General features: G+C 56.7%; 1 protein-coding gene across 11 annotated transcripts in view; it reads left to right on the top strand.

Moving 5' to 3' along the window:
* Window positions 1-13465, top strand: part of MYO18A (myosin XVIIIA) — a 95227-nt gene that overhangs the window by 69170 nt on the left and 12592 nt on the right. For all 11 annotated transcript variants that reach the window (XM_080680755.1, XM_080680754.1, XM_080680749.1 and 8 more), the window contains 17 exons: window positions 903-1031; window positions 1732-1875; window positions 2225-2314; window positions 2532-2651; window positions 2866-2977; window positions 3373-3500; window positions 3808-3962; window positions 5697-5820; window positions 5909-6109; window positions 6654-6764; window positions 7297-7401; window positions 7751-7897; window positions 8306-8419; window positions 9739-9855; window positions 10041-10124; window positions 10554-10691; window positions 12681-12866. In XM_080680755.1, the coding sequence (XP_080536881.1) occupies window positions 903-1031; window positions 1732-1875; window positions 2225-2314; window positions 2532-2651; window positions 2866-2977; window positions 3373-3500; window positions 3808-3962; window positions 5697-5820; window positions 5909-6109; window positions 6654-6764; window positions 7297-7401; window positions 7751-7897; window positions 8306-8419; window positions 9739-9855; window positions 10041-10124; window positions 10554-10691; window positions 12681-12866 (2205 nt within the window). The remainder of the gene's footprint in view (window positions 1-902; window positions 1032-1731; window positions 1876-2224; window positions 2315-2531; window positions 2652-2865; window positions 2978-3372; window positions 3501-3807; window positions 3963-5696; window positions 5821-5908; window positions 6110-6653; window positions 6765-7296; window positions 7402-7750; window positions 7898-8305; window positions 8420-9738; window positions 9856-10040; window positions 10125-10553; window positions 10692-12680; window positions 12867-13465) is intronic.

The raw sequence follows: 13465 nt of genomic DNA, 5'->3' as shown, positions 1-13465 counted from the left end.
ATGGCTTCTCTTTGCCCCACAGAAGGGAAATGTTTGTGTCCTGGGCATGGTGGAGGTGGGCACATACCTGTTCCTTTGCCCTCTCTAAGGAGACTAGAGCCTTTTCTCACCTGACCATCTCCCCCTCTTCTTCCTCTCTTAGTAGGAAAACATTTACCCAGCTCCAGCTCAGGGCACCCAAGAGTGAAAGGAATGGCTGGGTGTGGGGGCATCCAGCTGGTTGCTCTCACATCTGCCCTCCAGCCCCCAAACCTGTATGACAGGTCCCTTGACTGGGCCAACCTCCGCCCACCACACTGGCTTCTTCTTGAGATGAAACCTGGGTGTGTGGGTGGGGGTGGGGTGTTGGCACATGAAAGAAACTGAGCTGGGAGGGTCCAGAGAAGGGGCCCCCTCCCCTTTCCCACCCCCTTGCTCTGCACACTGCCTTCTGGACCTTCTTCTTCTTACCCACGGACACCACCATCCACTTCACCTGGCCTCAGGCAGCTGGAGCATGTGGTTGGGCCCTGCCGTGGGCGGTGGGCACAGGGGGCATGGGCAGTGTTGCTGGCAGTCCTGGGGAAAGAGCTGCTGTCAATGTGGCTGAGGGGTGTCCTCTCCCCATTTGACCAGTGGTGCTTCTTTTCCTTCTCATCCCGACACCTTCCTTTGACTCCATCTCCTTTCATCTCTCTTTGAAGTTAGATTTCCCACCTACTCCTCCCCTTCTAAAACCTCCCAGCCCCCAGCCTGGCCCTCGCCTTTCAGCTTCCCTCCTGTCTCAGACACTTGGATTCTCAGGCTCTTCCCAGGCCTGGGGTGGCGCGGGTAGGCCCGCTGGTTTCCTGCGCCTGCTTCCGGTTTCCTCGCTGTGCTGCCCCACCCAGGTTCCTGCCTTCACCTGGCCTGCTTCTCCACAGGTGTTCTTCCGGGCAGGCACATTGGCACGGCTAGAGGAGCAACGGGACGAACAAACCAGCAGGAACCTGACCCTGTTCCAGGCGGCCTGCAGGGGCTACCTGGCCCGGCAGCACTTCAAGAAGAAAAAGGTGCTGCTCCAGGGGCATCCCCGTGCCACTCCCCAGCCTTGCAGGCAGAGCCGAGTTCCCGGGGTGGGGTGGGGGCCTCGAGGGAACATGGAGGGGCAGGAGGCTGGTCTTGGGGCTGTGAGTTATTGTTATCGGGGGGAGAAGATGTAGGGACCTCCGGGGGCCACCATGCCCTGGGCCAGGCTGGGGAATGGGCAGTCCCTTGGTGCCAGCGAGAGTGCTGGTGTGCTCATTGCTGAGACCATGTGGCCTGGTCCAAGAATTAGGGTGGGGTGGGGGCACAGGGCCCAGACAAAGGTGGGTTGAGGATCACAGGCTGCTCCATGAAGATTAAGGAGCTGTGTCAGCGACTCCTTTTCTTATTAGCAAGTCCATAAAACAGCCAGCACTGCTGCCTCTGTGTTTCAGCAAGATTAGGTTTTATAGCGTTTGCAGGCCAGGGTGCTGGAAATAATCAGGCAGCAAATAAAGCAAATGGAATTATTCCTAATGATGGTGGAGTGGCTGGTGCCCAGGGCAGTGCTCCCAGGGCCAGTCTCTGTCGCCCACTCTCTGAGGGATGCAGGGAGGCTGGGGGCAAAGGGCAGCATAGGGAGTGTTGACTCCAGGGTAGGGGGCCAGAGGAGCAGCCCAGTGGGGAGGATCCTGGCTGGGCCTGGTACTGAGAGCCCCACTGTGCGCCACCCCCACCCCAACTTAGATCCAGGACCTGGCCATTCGCTGTGTGCAGAAGAACATCAAGAAGAACAAAGGGGTGAAGGACTGGCCCTGGTGGAAGCTCTTTACCACCGTGCGACCCCTCATTGAGGTGCAGCTGTCCGAGGAGCAGATCCGGAACAAAGACGTGCGTAACAGCCCTGGGAGGCCCAGGTGACTGGGAGGAAAAAGCCCAGTTCGTCCACATGGGCAGGAGTCTTACCAGCTTTTCTTGGGCTCCCAAGTGCTTCTTTGTTTAGTCCGGAGAGCTGGTGACCTTGAAGTATGCCCATCAAACAGAAGGCCTCCTTCTGGGGTGCTGGCTGAGGGAGCTTCATAGGATAAAATCTTGGGCACCCCTGGAAGGCAGTGGCTTCCTGTGTCCTTATGTCCTGGCCCCAAGATTTACCAGCTTTGTTCACCCCAAGGGTGCAGATCCTGGGCCCTAACCACTCGCAGCGCCTCTGGCTCACTTTGCCCTCCTCGCTCCACCCTAGGAGGAGATCCAGCAGCTGCGGAGCAAGCTTGAGAAAGTGGAGAAGGAGCGGAATGAGCTGCGGCTCAACAGTGACCGGCTGGAGACCCGGGTGAGTGACTCCTAGCACCAGACAAACTGGCTGACCTCCATTGGGAGGCTGGGCCTAGGAGGCTTCCCCCACTGCACCCCCACCCGCCCCCCCCCACCCCCCCGCCCCTGCCCAGCATTCCGGCTGAATGAGGCAGGCAGTTCAACTGGTAACTGGTGGCATCTCCCTCCACCTTCTGCAAACACCCGCCCTGCCCCCCCCGCCCCACCCCCTGCAGATCTCAGAGCTGACATCGGAGCTGACAGATGAACGTAACACGGGAGAGTCCGCCTCCCAGCTGCTGGACGCGGAGACTGCAGAGAGGCTCCGAGCTGAGAAAGAGATGAAGGAGCTGCAGGTGAGGGCGGGGCCGGGGTGAAGACAGCCATGCTAGCGGCTGCTGCACTCTAGTGCCCATCTGCTCCCCCCAAGGACAGGTGGCATCTTTGCCACTAGCCCAGCACCTCTGTCTGCCCTGGGTAAGCGTGTGCCCATGGTCTGTGTGGTTCAGGGACATGGGGGTTACTGAGTTAGGGATGGAATGGCACACCTCCTCACCCCCTCTCCTGCAGACCCAGTATGATGCACTGAAGAAGCAAATGGAGGTGATGGAAATGGAGGTGATGGAGGCCCGTCTTATCCGGGCAGCCGAGATCAACGGGGAAGTGGACGATGATGATGCAGGTGGGTCTGAGGCTGGAGCAGCTTGGTAGTGGCCTGAGTGGCAGCTCTGATGCCCACCCCTGGGTAACCACACCCCTTGTCCAGGCGGGTCCCTTTGTAGAGTTCTGTGATAGGGCTATAGTGAAATAAATGGACAGTAGAGGTGCCAATAAATGCAGGGGATTATCGTGGAGGGCCATAATAACCATGGTAATGACCGTGTTTGAGGGCCAAGGTCTGGCAGTTCCAGCTATTGGCTCCTTCCACCTTGGGACGAAGCCATCATCCAGAGACATGTCTGAGTCCCTCTGGCTGACTCCACCTGCTGCCCCTCCCTGCCCCATCCTTCTTCCCCTCTGCCCTTTCTTGGGGACTCTCAGAAGCTCAGGCCTCCCTGTCTGCCCCCCACCCCACAGGTGGCGAGTGGCGCCTGAAGTATGAGCGAGCTGTGCGGGAGGTGGACTTCACCAAGAAGCGGCTCCAGCAGGAGTTTGAGGACAAGCTGGAGGTGGAACAGCAGAACAAGAGGCAGCTGGAGAGGCGGGTGAGTCTGCCCGAAGCAGTGGAGGCCTGTGTCTGGGAGGGCAGGGAGGGGCTTGGTCCCACATGGTGGCCCAGTGAAGGGCCAGAGGCAGGCCGACCCTGGGAGCAACGGGAGAGGATTGGCGTGTCCGCCTCTCAGTGTAGGGGACCCCCAAGGGCAAACTGTTGTTCGAGTGTCTTAGTTTCCTGAACATCTCTGACTTCACCCCTCATCTCTGGTTTCCCCTTCACTTATCCATCTCCTCACCTTCTCCAACACTTCTGGGCCTCTCAATGGCTGATGACCCTGCACCCATCTGGGCCACTAGCTCGGGGATCTGCAGGCAGATAGTGATGAGAGCCAGCGGGCCCTGCAGCAGCTCAAGAAGAAGTGCCAACGGCTGACGGCTGAGCTGCAGGACACCAAACTGCACCTGGAGGGTCAGCAGGTCCGAAACCACGAGCTGGAGAAGAAGCAGAGGAGGTGGGTGGGTCCCCTGCCCTGGGCTCAGAGGACCTTCTAGAGCAGCCCCAGACAGGACTCCCTGCCTCTCCCTCCAGGGGAGGAAAGAAGAAAGGGCCTGAATTTGGCCAGGGGCCTTGCCTGCATGGTCACACTTGTCCAGAATGTGAATGGGTTTTACTCCTGACCTCTGAGAAGTCCTCAGATCACATCCCATCGAAGGCCTGCTCAGGCCTCTGCTCTCAGATATGCTTCCCCAGAGTCCTTGTCACACTGCCTGGGCCCCGCAAAGACAGGCACCAGCCAGGCCCCCTGCAGGGACCATTCCACCAGGGCCTTGCCCTCATGCCCACCCCGCTCCCCAGCTCTCCCTTGCCTCAGCTACACAATCACACTCCCCTGACTAATGTCATTAAACTACCGTGCCACTTCCATCTCATTATGGTAATGACACAAGGGAGGGGGGCGGCCCTCACAGGAGAAAATCCAATCTAAATTAATTTCCCTGGCTGGGGATGGGAATGGGACGCCTTTATTAGCAACGCCGAGGAACCCACACACACTGGGAACAGCAGGGCGCCCCAGGGAGTGGGAGCAGCACCCAGCTTTCCTTTGCAGGGAGAGGTTCTCAGCAGAGACACTAGTTGCCTTTGGGAAGGGGCAACCTGGAGGTGAGAACCACAGAGCCCCGACCTTCCAGTGACCCCAGGTTTCCCTTGACCTCCTGGCTGGGCTGCTGCTTTGTGGAGAGTGAGAGGAAACAAGGTCTTAAATTTCTTCCTTCCAGCACCCTGACTCTCTGCTTCCCTAGTTCTTATCTTTACACCCACCCTCCCTTTTACCTAGCGACGGGCACCCTTCGCGGGAACCCCCTTCTGAGCACCCCGATGGCAGTGCCAGTCAGGCCTTGCTGCACTCCCCACTGGGCAACTTATTAGGTTTCAGCTGCCTGGAGTTTTCTTACTTTTTTTTTTTTTTTTTTTTTGATACAGTGTTGGGGTAGGAGGAGCTGTTCAATTTTCGACAGGAACCTGATTAGCTATTCAGGGAAGGTGTTAAGAGGAATTTCAGTCATTTGCTCCTTATTTAAAGTCACTGGGCAGGAAATGGAAGGCTGGGAAGTGGAGGTGTGAAGAAAGAGGCCCCCAACCGTGGATGCGCACTTACCCATGGAGGCCTGGGGCCAGCTGGGCCCAGTGGCACTGCTGGCTTCCAGCCCAGTGTGGGGTGTCCTGGTGCTGACATGCGCACCGCTGGGGCAGGTGGGCCTGGCCAAAGGCTAGTGGCGGAGAAGTGGGGGCAGGAGCCAAATTGAACTGCAGAAAGTGAGTTAGACGAAGCAGCGGGATGTCCATTTCTACCCATCTTGATACCCTCTCTGCCCTCACCCAGGGCCCTCATTCTTAATCTGTTGAAATGAAAAAGGTCGAGATTTACACCAGAGGAGAGGATTTCTCCTCTGCCCTGCAACAGTCTGTGGGTCCTCGTAGGCCCCCCTGGGGAAAGGGCTCCTTGGACCAGCTTGATGAAATGCCTCCCCACCCCACCAATCCCAGAGCAGGTTGCTGAGCAGGGCCTTGATGGCTTGACCCCTGAAATGTCACCTCACCCCAGCCGTAGTTCAGGCGGCATGAGTACCCCCCTCAGCTTGTATCCCATCTGTACCTGCGGCATTGTTTCCTGGCAGCCTCTGGGTGCTGAGACCCAGACCCTTTCCTTGTCTGATGGGGCTGCTGTGGCCATGCTCCCTCACAGGTTTGACAGCGAGCTCTCGCAGGCACATGAGGAGGCTCAGCGGGAGAAGCTGCAGCGAGAGAAACTGCAGCGAGAGAAGGACATGCTCCTCGCCGAGGCTTTCAGCCTGAAACAGCAACTGGAGGTGCGTTGGGCTGCCCACCATCCACACCCTGTCCCCTTCGCAGGCCCAGGTCGGCCCAGGACCAGCCTCAGCTTCTCTTTTGCTCCAGGAAAAAGACATGGACATTGCAGGGTTCACACAGAAGGTCGTCTCCCTGGAGGCTGAGCTCCAGGACATTTCCTCCCAAGAGTCCAAGGATGAAGCCTCTCTGGCCAAGGTCAAGAAACAGCTCCGGGACCTGGAGGCCAAGGTCAAGGACCAGGAAGAGGAACTGGATGAGCAGGCGGGGACCATCCAGATGCTGGAACAGGTGCTGGAAGGCTTGGCTAAGGGAGGCACCACAGTCCCTACAGCTTACCTGAAGCATGGGCAGAGGAGGGCAAGATCTCAAACTCAGTCATTCATTCCCTTATTCACCAAATGTTGAGTGAGCACCTGACCTGTGCTGACCACAGTGTGAAGATAATTAAGCTTCCGTAGTGCTTTCCACAAGAACAAACCTTGGTTGAGCTCTAGTGGGAAGGGGCTCAGGGTGCACGGCAGCCCACCCCAGCTGCCACTGAGCCACCGTGTCAGCTAGAGCCTGGAGGCCAAATGGAAAAGTTTCAGGGTGGTCCCACCCCAGCAGCCTTCTCTGGGCCTGGGCTAGACCCCTAGAAAGGGAGTTCAGCTTCTCCGGTAAAGCCACAGGAACAAGGCGGGAGCAAAGCGAACTGCTGGCAGCGGTATTCCCTGCTCCTGATTCTGGAGAAAGCTGCCCATCAGAGTGTAGTGGGCAGGGGTCAGAGTGCAATGGGCAGAGGTCAGTGAGCTGCTGGGAAAGGAACCCAGTCTCTACTCCCACCCACCTCCAGGCCAAGCTGCGACTCGAGATGGAGATGGAGCGGATGAGACAGACCCATTCCAAGGAGATGGAAAGTCGGGATGAGGAGGTGGAGGAGGCCCGGCAGTCATGTCAGAAGAAGGTAAGGCAATGGGTACTTAACCTGTGCAGTCAGTATAAACACCGGTTCCCCCATCACTGCTTTAAAGTAAGGGAATTTCTGTTTCCCGGCCTTAGCCACGCTTTCTTCCATTGCCCTTCTGGACCAGGAATCTCCGCTCCTGACATTAGCTGGGATGCGTGCTCTCAGGGTCTGTAGAGAAAGAGAAACTCAGGCCCTTGAAGGACTAGTATTCTATGCTTTCTCTGCTCATCAGCAGCCCACCCTGAGCCACCCTGTGCAGTCAGCTCGCCTGGCTCTGTGGGGCCTGCCCACTCTGGAATGAGGGCTCCCACTCTAGCTTAGGACCACCATCATGTCCTGCCATCCCTCCTCTCCCTCTTCGGCTGCTATGAGACCCTAGGGACCTCAAGTTCAGGGTCTGACCCCTCTGGGGTCATTCATGCTCAGCCCTGCCCACTGTTTTCCTAGGGTGGGAGGATTCAGGAGGAAAGGGGACTGCCTGGCCCCAGACACTGGGGACTGATAGGGTTCTGTCCCCACGGTTCTCCAGTTAAAACAAATGGAAGTGCAGCTTGAGGAGGAATACGAGGACAAGCAGAAGGTGCTGCGAGAGAAGCGGGAACTGGAGAGCAAGCTCACCACGCTCAGTGACCAGGTGAGTGGAGACTGCTGGCTGGGGCCTGGCCAACTGCCTGCCCCATCCAGACTTAGGGATGGGACTCTGGCCAGGGGTCAGAGTGCAATGGGCAGAGGTCAGAGATCTGGGAACATGGAGGGTGGTGCTGGGATCTGTGGAGCCCACTGCCATCATGTGTAGAATGGGGGTGATCATCATACATTGCACACCCAGGCTTTTCTCACTGGCGGGCGTGACCCTGGCACTTCCACTGTCGTCGCTTATTAGGGGGACTCAGAATGAGAGCCAGAGTGAGGCGTGAGCTTGGGGAAGACAGGAGGGGGCCCTGTGGTAGAGCCCAGAGCCTCAACTTCTGGTGCCCACCCAGGTGAGCCAGCGGGACTTTGAGTCAGAGAAGCGGCTCCGGAAAGACCTGAAGCGCACCAAGGCCCTGTTGGCTGACGCCCAGATCATGCTGGACCACCTGAAGAACAACGCGCCCAGCAAGAGGGAGATCGCCCAGCTGAAGAACCAGGTATCTGCAGAGAGGATGTGGTCAGCTCTCAGGGCAGCTGGGCTTACTTCCCAGTGTTCCTTCTCTCCCTCGTGTCCCTCTCAGTGGTTCGTGAGTCCTTGGGAAGGAAGGTGACAAGGAAGCGGGAGAAGCCACTTATAACAGCCATACTCCCCGGGGTCTATGCATGCCGCCTAGCGTGACTGCCAAGCCCTGGGCTGCTGGGGGTGGGCCCATTACCCACCTCTATCATGGGAGGAGATGCCTGTGCACACACCACAGCACCCTGAGGTCCCAGGGCCTGAAGTACACGGAGGAGGAAAGGAGACCACCTGGGCTCCCTCTCCCCTGTGAGCACCCTGCATAGCCCTCCTGTCCCCAGGGAATGGCTGACGTCTCTCCCTGGGGCGGGGGTGGCTCTGTGTCCAGCTGGAGGAGTCCGAGTTCACCTGTGCAGCCGCCGTGAAAGCACGCAAAGCAATGGAGGTGGAGATCGAAGACCTGCACCTGCAGATTGATGACATCGCCAAAGCCAAGACCGCGGTGAGGAACCGGGGTGTGCAGGCAGGGCTGAGGGAGAATAGAGCTGTGACAGCGGCTGCCTTCACTCCAAACAGGGACCCTTCCCCAGCCAGCTCCCTTCATGCCAGGACGTTCTGCAGAGAGAGCAGGCCTTCCTCCCCCGTCTCCCCCACTAACAGCAGAGGCCCGACAGGGGGCGAGGTGAAAGGGAGCCAGCCAGGGCCCCTCTCCCTGTGTAACCACCTGCCTGTGAGATCTTGGCTGCAGGCCTCAACACCATTAATAAAAGCCGCTAATGTGGCTGAGGGATGTAAGCAGGTGCCTAGAGATTAACAGAAGCACCGATAAGGGGATGGGATGGCTCGTTTCCCTCCCCTTCCCCTGGCCAGCCCACTGACAAGCCCAAGCGGCAGCTAATTAACACTCTTATTTAATGCCTCCCTTTTAATTCCCCACTTCTCCCACGGCCCATGCAAAGCTGGACGAGAATTCATTACTGGGATGTGGCCACTGGTACTATGGTACTCTCTCCAGCAGGGAACGGGGCAGGGGTGGAGGCTGGGCTTGGCTCCACGACCCCATAGCTAGCCACCCGGCTACCAATGCCAATCTTCCGGGCTTGATTTATCCCCGTGACATTTGTGCTTTTCAGCAGTTTTCAGGTGAGTAATTCAAATTCCTTAATTGTGTTAAAAAAGGCTGTTATAAAATTACCATTTTATTTAAATCCAAGTTAATAAATTTCTTGGCAGAGGCTCCCCCAGCTCCCCACAGCCTGGTAACAAGATGGATGGGGCAGAGAAGGAGCCAACGCAGTCATTTTGGTTTGGAATTACAGGCTAATAGATTCATTCATTTCCTGAAGCTGCTGTTGGCTGTCTCTTCCCCTCCCCCCACGAGTGGACTGGCTGTGGGGGCTGGAAGGCCAGGGAGCAGGCAGTCCCTGGGGAAACAAGAGCTTCAAGGATTTGAGGGGTCCTTCCTGGGACCTGAAGGGGGCAGAGGGCAGGAAGGTTAGGGCCTAGACTGCAGGTGCTAGGGTGCTGGGTCGCTTGTTCTGGGCAGATCTTTTCTGCCTTTTTATTAGCCTCCAAAGAGCTGCCAGGAAGCAGCTGTCATTTAGCTTAGGGTAGGCCTGAGCTGCAAAGACAGCCCTTTCCCTCATCTCCCCGGCCCAGAGCTGGACAGGCAGCTCCCTGATGGTACTGGTCCTGGAACCCACTCTAGCAGGTGGACCTGGCCTCAGTCATCACCACGCCCCTCCCATTGAAGGTGACATGGGGAAGATTCCGACTCACACTCAGACTGAGGCCCTCCGATCTGTCTTTGTTTCTGTCCAGCTGGAGGAGCAGCTGAGCCGCCTTCAGCGTGAGAAGAACGAGATCCAGAACCGGCTGGAGGAGGATCAGGAAGACATGAATGAGCTGATGAAGAAGCACAAGGCAGCTGTGGCTCAGGTACCCTGCCCAGGAGTGCCCACCACACCCTGTGCCCCAGACACTGACCTCCTCAAAGGTCCCCAGCGCAGCAGCATCTTTGGAGCGGTAGCAGTGCCTGCGGTCCCTGGCACTCAGAGTAGGGTGGAGTGGGGTACATTCGAGGGTTATGGAGGATCCTGCTTCAGCACTCACTCCTTTCCCAGGCCTCCCGGGACCTGGCTCAGATGAATGACCTCCAAGCTCAGCTAGAAGAAGCCAACAAGGAGAAGCAAGAGCTGCAGGAGAAGGTGGGAACCAGGGTCTGCCTTGGTAGAGAGTGGGTGCCCAGATCACCATACGTGGGGATGAAACCTCATGCTCACGGGATAGCAAGCACTTCTCTCTGCCATTGGCAATCCACGGAGCAGCGTCAAGTGCAGAGAGCTAGGCTTGGAGCCATGTCGCCATAGCAGACACTTCGGCTTCAGCTGCCTCATTTCACATTTCTATTCCCTCCCTGGTCCTCAGCTTTCTCCTTTCTCTCCAAAGGGCTAAATCTGTGCCAGTGCTGGGCCAGGTGGGGGATGCCTCTGGCTCAGGGCCCCATTCTTCCACCTCCCCTGTGCATCCCTCCCTCCCTCAGCCTTCTGGTCACCATGGTGATCTTTCCAGCCACAGACTCTGCCCCCTCCCTTGTGGACTCAGTTCTTTCTTCTCCTCCTGCTTCCTACCCCCAGCTACAAGCCCTCCAGAGCCAAGTGGAGTTCCTAGAGCAGTCCATGGTGGACAAGTCCTTGGTGAGCAGACAGGAAGCTAAGATCCGAGAGCTGGAGACACGCCTGGAGTTCGAAAGGACCCAAGTGAAGCGGCTGGAGGTGGGTGCACACTTCTGGTCTGCAGTGACCAGGCAGCGCTGCCCTTGTAGCTAGAGCCACACGTGCTGAGCAGGGCTGGGCAGACCCGTGCATGCTCCTCAGAGGCCGCTGCCAAGCTGCCAGGCCAGCTGACAGGGCGGTGCCTTCTCCCCTGCCCGCCTGGCCTGTTCTCTGGGCACCACAGAGCCTGCCTGCTTTACATTCTGTTTTCGTGCTTACTTTCTGCCAAGGGACCAGAGCAGCTTAGCTTTTCGTCTTCATATTTTCCTCCACCATGAGCTCCCCCCGCAGGTCCGCCTCACTCGCTCTCTGGCAGGGTCATAAATATGCAGTGAATGGCGCCACTTCTATGAGGCTGAAGTCTGTTCTCTCATCTCGCTGCTCTCTTTCTCTCCCTTCCCTTTTTTTACTCCCTTTTCCCCTCACTTCTTCCCACCCTTCTTGCCTCTGCTTTTTCTCCTCTTATCATTTTTCTCCATTTTTGCTCCATTCTTCTTCTCTTTGTATTTCTCTTCTCCCTAATCTTATTCCCTTTTCTTACTCCCTTCCTGTTTTTTCCCTTTCCCCCCTCCCATTCCTCCTCTCTCTCTATTTTTCATTTTCTTCCCTTCAACCCTTCTCCTTTTTCTGTTCACCTCTTTTCTTTTTTTCTCTCTCCTTCCTCTCAACTGTAATCTCCATCAATCCTTTCTGTTCAATGTCCCGGAGCCAGCATGCTCCAGCTCCCTCCCTTTCCGGCTGAGCCGGTAGGAAGAAAGAGGCAGGCAGCATTCTCTCTGGATTTCCATCCCTCTCACCCTGTTTTTACGTTCTCTTCCTTCTCGAGCTTGTAGACCCATGTCTAAGCACCCACATTTCTCCATGAGAACTGTGTTCACGGGCATGGGTGCTGAGGAGCACCCCTGCCACCTTCCATCAACCCCTCATTGGTGGAGCAGGCACTAGGGTGGGGATGGAAACAGTGGCTGTGGGGCTGGCAGTGGGCATGGAGGGTGCCCTTGACCTAGGAAGAGAATATGGCTGAACCTCCTGAGATGGGGTTACAGTCTGCAGGAGAGCTAGAGAGAGTTAGAAGAGACGTAATCATAGTTCATGTTCTGCCTTCACATACAGGAAGGGTTAGGTAGGCTGCCTAAGGTCACAAAGCTGTCAAGGGCAGACGAGGCCCTGGTCTGGTGGATATAGGACAGACCTGCTATATTTGTCTCCTTTTCTCGTGGGCCCCAGTCCCTTTCCTCAGCTCTCTTTCATTTTCCCTTCTGCTCAAAAAGGCAATATTTTGGTTTAGATGCACAGAATAGTAAACACAAATGGCCCTTAGAGATCACGTAACCTCACACCGTTATTTTATAGAGACTGAGAGGGGGGCTGAGAGGCGGAGGCCCCGCGGCAGGCAGGGTGGAACCAGGGTCCTTCCCCCACCCTCTGCCCAATCTCCAGGCCATCTCTTGCTCAGCATCCTGTGGCCCAGCAGGAGTAAATGTGTTCATGTTTCTGGGGGAAGAGATGCATCAGGCTTAGAGGGATGGCTTTGTGCTAGGAATCTGATGACTGCTAAGTCTCCTCCTAATCTGGGAATTCTCAGTAAAGCCATTTACCTCTGAGCTCAGGATGTAGCTTTTGGTGCTTCTGGGTTCAGGGTCTCTGAGGGAAGCCTGCTGCTCATGGAGGCCCCATACGTGGTGTCAATGTGGACAGGCGCAGGCTGTAGGGAGCCCTCAGTAGCGAGAATGATGCTGCTAGCACCTGTCAGCTTTCAGAGTGCCTTCCCCTACTTTACCTTCCTCGGTCCTTAAAAGACCCACAGGGACTAGATGTTATTCTCCCATTTTACAGAAAGGCAAAGGAGGCTGCCTCACAGGGCTTTAGTTGCTTGCCCACCAGTGAGTGGTGGAGCCGGAGTGGACCCCAGGCCTCCTGACTCCGGAGTTCCGCCACAGCCCTCTCTCTGCCTAGCTGATGGGCCCCTCTTCCCGCCTCCCTATCCAGAGCCTGGCCAGCCGGCTCAAGGAGAACATGGAGAAGCTGACTGAGGAGCGGGATCAGCGCACAGCAGCTGAGAACCGGGAGAAAGAGCAGAACAAGAGGCTGCAGCGGCAGCTCCGGGACACCAAGGAGGAGATGGGCGAGCTGGCCAGGAAGGAGGCTGAGGCAAGCCGCAAGAAGCACGAACTGGTAATGCACCCCACCCTGGGGCCCCAAGCAGGCAGCTCTCTGAGTACACCTTACTCCTGGGCTGGTGGGGTGGAGGGGGCGGGTTCCAAAGAAACCATGGTTTAGAGAATTGGAGAAAAGAGGACAGTCCAGGAAGACCTGAGGGCAGGCCAGAGGCCAAGGGTGGTCCTGGAGTCTCCATCAGGCGAGACTAGGCGCAACAGCCCAGCAATACCAAAGCCAAAAAAAAAAAAAGCCCTGTAGCCCTAGCCGGTTTGGCTCAGTGGATAAAGCGTTGGCCTGCAGACTGAAAGGTCCCAGGTTTGATTCCGGTCAAGGGCACGTACCTGGGTTGTGGGCACATCCCCAGTAGGAGGTATGCAGGAGGCAGCTGATCGATGTTTCTCTCTCATTGATGTTTCTAACTCTCTATCCCTCTCTCTTCCTCTCTGTAAAAAATCAATTTTATATATATATATATATATATATATATATATATATATATATATATATATATATATATATATATGGCCCTGTAGACTTGCACCCATGTAGCTCCTGCCTGGCTGGGCGAGCCTTGAAGTAGGCTTTCTCTGGGGCAGCTGGATGAGAGACTAGCC

This window comes from Plecotus auritus, assembly GCF_963455305.1.
Source record: "Plecotus auritus genome assembly, chromosome: 7".
Lineage (NCBI taxonomy): Eukaryota > Metazoa > Chordata > Mammalia > Chiroptera > Vespertilionidae > Plecotus > Plecotus auritus.
The sequence above is the reverse complement of the archived record's forward strand: the minus strand, read 5'-3'. Positions and strand labels throughout refer to the sequence as shown.